The following is a 5,666-nucleotide window of genomic DNA, read 5'->3' as shown; positions in this document are numbered from 1 at the left end:
GCACAATCACAGAGTACTTACAAGCGGACAAAATGTGTAGACAGAAAATGGAGAACGGACACTGTTCTGCCCTCACTGAATGTGTTGATGTTGTAAAGTTTGGCAGGCAGCTAACAACCAATCCAGGACATTCTAATAAAGTTCCAAAGCAGATGAATCCATTTAGGCTCTTTATTGTTGTTGATCTTGCTTTGTCTTGCACTGGATTTTTATTATGATTATTATTATTCTTGTAAAACTGAAATACACACAATGACAATGTATAAGCTGTATGATTCAATAATACACAATATGTAAACATTAGCTTTACACAAATATACAGCATTATCACCAAACAAATACTGCTGAGTATTGAAACTATTTCGATGGTGGAAATATGCGACCAGCAGCCATTTGAAATCCTCGAACATTCATTAAAATAGTGCACAAAAATCGTTTTTCAATAAACATCTTACTATCAAATTTAGCCACTTCCCACCTTAGTATTGAGTTACATAAACAAGTTAAACAGTTGACTTACAGACTTATCTTTTCCAAGGCTTGTAAGAGTTAACACAACTCGACTACTTCTTATTGTTTATGAACTAGACAAACATCGTAAACCGGAAGTGCCTAAACTAAACCGGAAGTGGCAAACTAAAAACGCGCAGCATTTCCCATGGCCACAAGGTGTCAGTAATAGTCCACAATCAAACGGGCATAACAGACACATTTTGGCTTCAAAACTAACGATAAAGGTGAAGTTATAACACTGAAACCGGAAGAGGTCTTTTTACACGTGGCTAGCTAGCGGCTAAAGTCAATCCCCAGTCGGCAGTGTTTGAGCTACTTCTAAATCACTAATCCTCGTCTCCATGGCGACCAATAGAGTACGTTTCTTACAAGTATCATTTCTGCAGGACAAAAAATATCTCAACATGCTTCACTACACACCGTAGCTCACCGGCGTCAAAATGTAAACAAACGCCATTGGTGGATCGATATCTAACATCCACTCTAATGATACCAAGTACAGTAGCGTATCTAGTCGATACCAATATGATTATGTCAATATTTTTTGGCATCACGTCTTCTTCTTTCGTTAAAAAAATTTTTATATTATGTTTATAAAGTCAGGAAATATGTCCCTGGACACATGAGGACTTTGAATATGACCGATGTAACGACTTGGTATCGAATTGATAACCACATTTGCATTTTTCTTGCGTTTTACTTGATTATAAAATATGTCAATGGAGAGGGGGTGTGACACTCATATGTTGTCAATATTCAGTGTTTTATCCTTCATACATAGTAGGGTTGTACCACATACCGCTATTACTATAGTACCGCGATACTAATGAATCATACACGGTATTATACCGCCACTGAAAAGTACTATGACTACGTTGATATTTTTTGACATCCAAACTTTTTTTGTTTTTGTTTTATTTATGTTATGTTTATAAACTCAGGAAATATGTCCCTGGACACATAAGGACTTTGATTATGACCAATGTATGATACCCAAATTTGTGGTATCATCTAAAACTAATGCAAAGCAACCAAACAACAGAAGAATAGATGATTATTACCTTTTAACAGAAGTGTAGACAGAACATGTTAAAAGAGAAAGTAAGCAGATATTAACAGTAAATGGACAAGTAGATTAATAATTCATTTTCTACCGCTTGTCCTTAGTATCCATCCATCCATCCATCCATCCATCCATTTTCTACCGCTTCTTCCCTTTTGGGGTCGCTGGCACCTATCTTAGCTACAATAATGTTGACAAAATAATAGAATGCTAAATGACAGAATATGTTCCTGCATGTGTCAGCAGACTATATTAGGAGCCTTTGTTTGCTTCCTTACTAATAAAAGACCAGTTGTCCTGTATCTTCAATATTTTATTTAAGGATAAACTTGCGGTAAGAATCATATGTTTAATGTACCATATGATTTAAAAAAAAAATAAAGCCAATATTTTTTAAATGTATTTATTATTTATTTATTTTTGTTTTTTATTGTTATTTAGCAATTATTTATTTATTATGTATTCATTATTTATTTATTTATTCATACATGTATTTATCTATTATCCATCATAAATTTATGTACTTATTATTTATTTATCTACCTGTTCAGTGGCCTAGTGGTTAGAGTGTCCACCCTGGATCGTGAGTTCAAACCCGGGCCGAGTCAAGCCAAAGACTATAAAAATGGGACCCATTGCCTCCCTGCTTGGCACTCACCGCTGCTGCTCACTGCTCCCCTCACTCAAAGGGGATGGGTCAAATGCAGAGTTTAATTTCACCACACCTAGTTTAATTGTGTGACTATCATTGGTACTTAAACGCATTTTTTGTGTTCCCCTTTATTTAGAAATGTACCAGAAAATATCAAAATAATTGTGGTCCAAATACTGGTATTGGGACAACACTAGCACCAATTTTCACACTATATTCCCCCAAAGTTGTCTCATTATGCCAGTTTTGCATTAAAGAACAAGGACTCCTGCTGAGTGAATCACAAGGAAAACATTATTATTATTTATTTTTTTGGTGGGCTGCGTGAAAAAAAAGACTTTGCAGCAGCACGGCCGCAAGAGGTTCTGGCACGCGCTGTACATTTGCATGTGAATGACGTCGTGACAATGGCAGGCTTCTCCACGCACGCACCCACGCAACGGGGGCCCACAGATGGCCGCGTCCACACCTGCTCTTCACTGATGGTTAAAAAAAACCTTGACATAGTTTTTATTTCTTTAGCAATCATAATATGCATGTATATTACTGCACATGCGCAATCTTGAAAGAAGCATTTCTATATATAAATATATGCAGAAACGAGGTTATTTTTAGCACGGCAAAGGGGAGAGAAGGGGGGGTTGACCCCATCAATCTGCCACGGGCCAGAAGTGTGACAATGGTATCATCTTATTATCATACCAATACACCGAGGACCCCCGGCAGCCAATCAGAACGCCGCTCTTGCACGAGCGGCTCTCTATAAAAAGAGCCGACGACCCCCGGATGAGGACACTTCTCTCTTCCCAGCCGTCACGGATCTTACTTACACTCGCCGCTTCTCACCACGCTCGTCACCAAACATGACTCTTGAGGAAGTTGTGAGCCAGAAAAGCCAGAAAAGCACCGGGACCGCCCTGGAGGACGTGCTGGTGAGCGCCAAAGAGAACGACTCGCTCACCGTGGGCGTCTACGAGTGCGCCAAAGTGATGAATCTGTAAGTAATTTCCCCTTGACTTTGAATTGACCGAATCGTCACCATTTAGTGTCTTTAATTTAAAAACAAAACAAAAAGTAGTGTCTTTAATGATTTGATTGTTTGAACAGTGACCCTGATAGTGTGGCGTTCTGCGTGCTGGCCACGGACGAGGAGTTCGAGCGTGATATCGCCCTGCAAATCCACTTCACCCTCATCCAGTCCTTCTGCTTCGATAACGACATCAGTATCGTCCGTGTGATCGACACGCAGCGTCTGGTCGACCTTGTCTCCGGCGAGTCCGCGCAGCTTGAAGACGCTCATTGTGTCCTCGTCACGGTACGTGGAATTATCCTCTTAGACTTAGACGCTTCGTGCAGTTGTTCTTTGTCTCCTCGAGTCAGCTTTTCAGATGGTTCGCTTTTTTCATCGCGTCAAACCATACACACTTCCGCTTGTGTTTTAATTGAACAATTCAAACAAATATTCTCAATGTATGCAAAAGCCGAGTCACTTTAAAAAAATCTAAACAATTTCAAACATTCACTAGGTTGAACAAAAACATTAGCTTTTGACATCCGCTTCAAACAATACACACTTCCGGCTTCTTTTTATTTTTTATTTAGGGTTAAGGTTTAATTGAACAATCTACATACAAACATATATTCTCAATCCACATACAAACTGAGGCACTTTAAACAAATCCCAACAATTTCAAACATCCATTAGGTTGATCAAAAACATTAACTTTTGTCATCCGCTTCAAACAATGCACACTTCCGTGTGTATATATATATATATATATATATATATATATATATATATTTTTTTTTTTTAATTGAACAATGTACAATGTACATAAAAACCAAGGCACTTCAAACAAATCTAAACAATTACAAACATGGTTAAAAAAAAAAACATGTAAAAAAAAGAAAACTGAAGCAAATACAAATAAAATATAAAAATAATGATAATTTTAAAAAAAGATAAAAAGACAAAAAAAGGGCTAATCTAAGTCACTTTAAATTTCTGCAATAACAGAAACATTTTGAGAGCGTTTATGTTTTTAATCATTTTTTAAGATTTTATTAATACTTTTAAATTCTTCCGTCTTCTTTCTCTCATCAAAGGAAACATAATTTAAAAAAAACAAACATACTTCCGGTCTGAGTATTTCAACCAATCAGAACGCGGGGTATGCACACGGCCCGCCCTACAACCAGGCTCGTCCCAAAAGTAAAGACATGGCCGCGAGCCCTGAAAGGGACGCTGAATATAAGACTTTTTTTTTTTTTTTTAGTGAATGAGTAACAAAAAAAAAAAAGTAGATTGATTTTGTAGTAAGTGTGGATCTTTCACCATCTTTGATGACTATGTTCAATCAAAGGGGCGTGGCTTGAAATACTAAAACTTTAAATAATAAAATCAAAGTGTAATACATAATTAACACATCATAAACAATGTTTTTCAAAAATGTTTCCGTATTCCCTGCGCATTGGATCGATGTCTGAATCCTGTCTCCTCTTCCTGTTTGAGCAGAACCCAGCCGATGGTTCTTGGGAGGACCCCGCTCTGGAGAAACTGCACCTGTTCTGCCAGGAGAGCCGGCGTCTGAACGACTGGGTCCCCGAGATCAGCCTCCCCGGGCGCTGATGCGGGGGATTCTAAGATGCTCTCAAGCTTCTCATCTGGGAAAATATTCACCCTGGTGGTCAGGACGAGCCTGTTCCTGCTGCACATCCCTGGATGCTCCTGAGGAGGATTCTCCCATCCGGGCCGCACGGCGCCGGCCCGTTGGGGGGCCCCCGTGGCACCGTCGCCTCTTGTCCCGTCCATGCCAAGATGACTCTCATTCTTTGTGTGAATGAGGTCAGGCATGCCTCAAGAGCGACACAAGGACCCTCATTCTTTGTGCGGATGAGGTTTGGAAACAAAGGAGAAGCACGCGCAGCTGGAGAAGAAGCGGTGCTGAGGAGGAGGACTTGTTGAAAAGGACTTTTTAACCATGGCCTCCTGGCTGAGCGACATGACAACAGTTGCAATCGGCGCAAACTTTCCCCACTTTCCAGAATGGTCCTAATTCTCTAAAGGTTTCACTTTAGAAATTTCACAACAACAACAACAAAAAATCACTTCAGAAATATTGAAAAAAAAAAAAGAAACTGTGCCTAATCTCTAAAGGTTTCACTTTAGAATACGGCTAATTTAAAATAATGAAAGAAAAGAAGCAAGATACCATTATTATAAACATATGAAATGTCTGATGTTACCCCGAAGACAACATAAACAGTCCAAAAAAAACAGCACTCCTCCAAAGGTTTCACTTTGGAATATTGTTGAATTCAACGACAACAACAAACAAATACTTTAAAAAATATTGAAAGAAAGAAATACGCTGTGCCTTTTCTCTAAAGGTTTCACTTTAGAACATGGCTGCATTAAAATGATGAAAACAAGCTCTT

General features: G+C 38.7%; 1 protein-coding gene across 1 annotated transcript; it reads left to right on the top strand.

The window, feature by feature from the left end:
* Positions 1–2,100: 2,100 nt before the first annotated feature.
* gadd45gb.1 (growth arrest and DNA-damage-inducible, gamma b, tandem duplicate 1) lies at positions 2,101–5,384 on the top strand. The gene is made up of 3 exons (XM_061877174.1): positions 2,101–3,225; positions 3,336–3,543; positions 4,744–5,384. Exons 1-3 carry the CDS (start codon positions 3,092–3,094, stop codon positions 4,855–4,857), a joined length of 456 nt encoding a protein of 151 aa, XP_061733158.1. The 5' UTR covers positions 2,101–3,091; the 3' UTR covers positions 4,858–5,384.
* The last annotated feature ends 282 nt before the right edge of the window (positions 5,385–5,666 follow it).

This window comes from Nerophis ophidion, linkage group LG17 (genome assembly GCF_033978795.1).
Source record: "Nerophis ophidion isolate RoL-2023_Sa linkage group LG17, RoL_Noph_v1.0, whole genome shotgun sequence".
NCBI classification, from domain to species: Eukaryota; Metazoa; Chordata; class Actinopteri; order Syngnathiformes; family Syngnathidae; genus Nerophis; species Nerophis ophidion.
Note: the sequence above shows the minus strand (reverse complement) of the source record. Positions and strands in the feature narration are given on the sequence as shown.

Bases quoted from the DNA above. Each gene is read 5' to 3' on its own strand.
- gadd45gb.1 (XM_061877174.1), top strand. From the start codon at position 3,092: ATGACTCTTGAGGAAGTTGTGAGCCAGAAAAGCCAGAAAAGCACCGGG. The intron at 3,226-3,335 runs GTAAGTAATTTC...TTGTTTGAACAG, and splicing joins TGCGCCAAAGTGATGAATCT to TGACCCTGATAGTGTGGCGT. The intron at 3,544-4,743 runs GTACGTGGAATT...CTGTTTGAGCAG, and splicing joins CTCATTGTGTCCTCGTCACG to AACCCAGCCGATGGTTCTTG.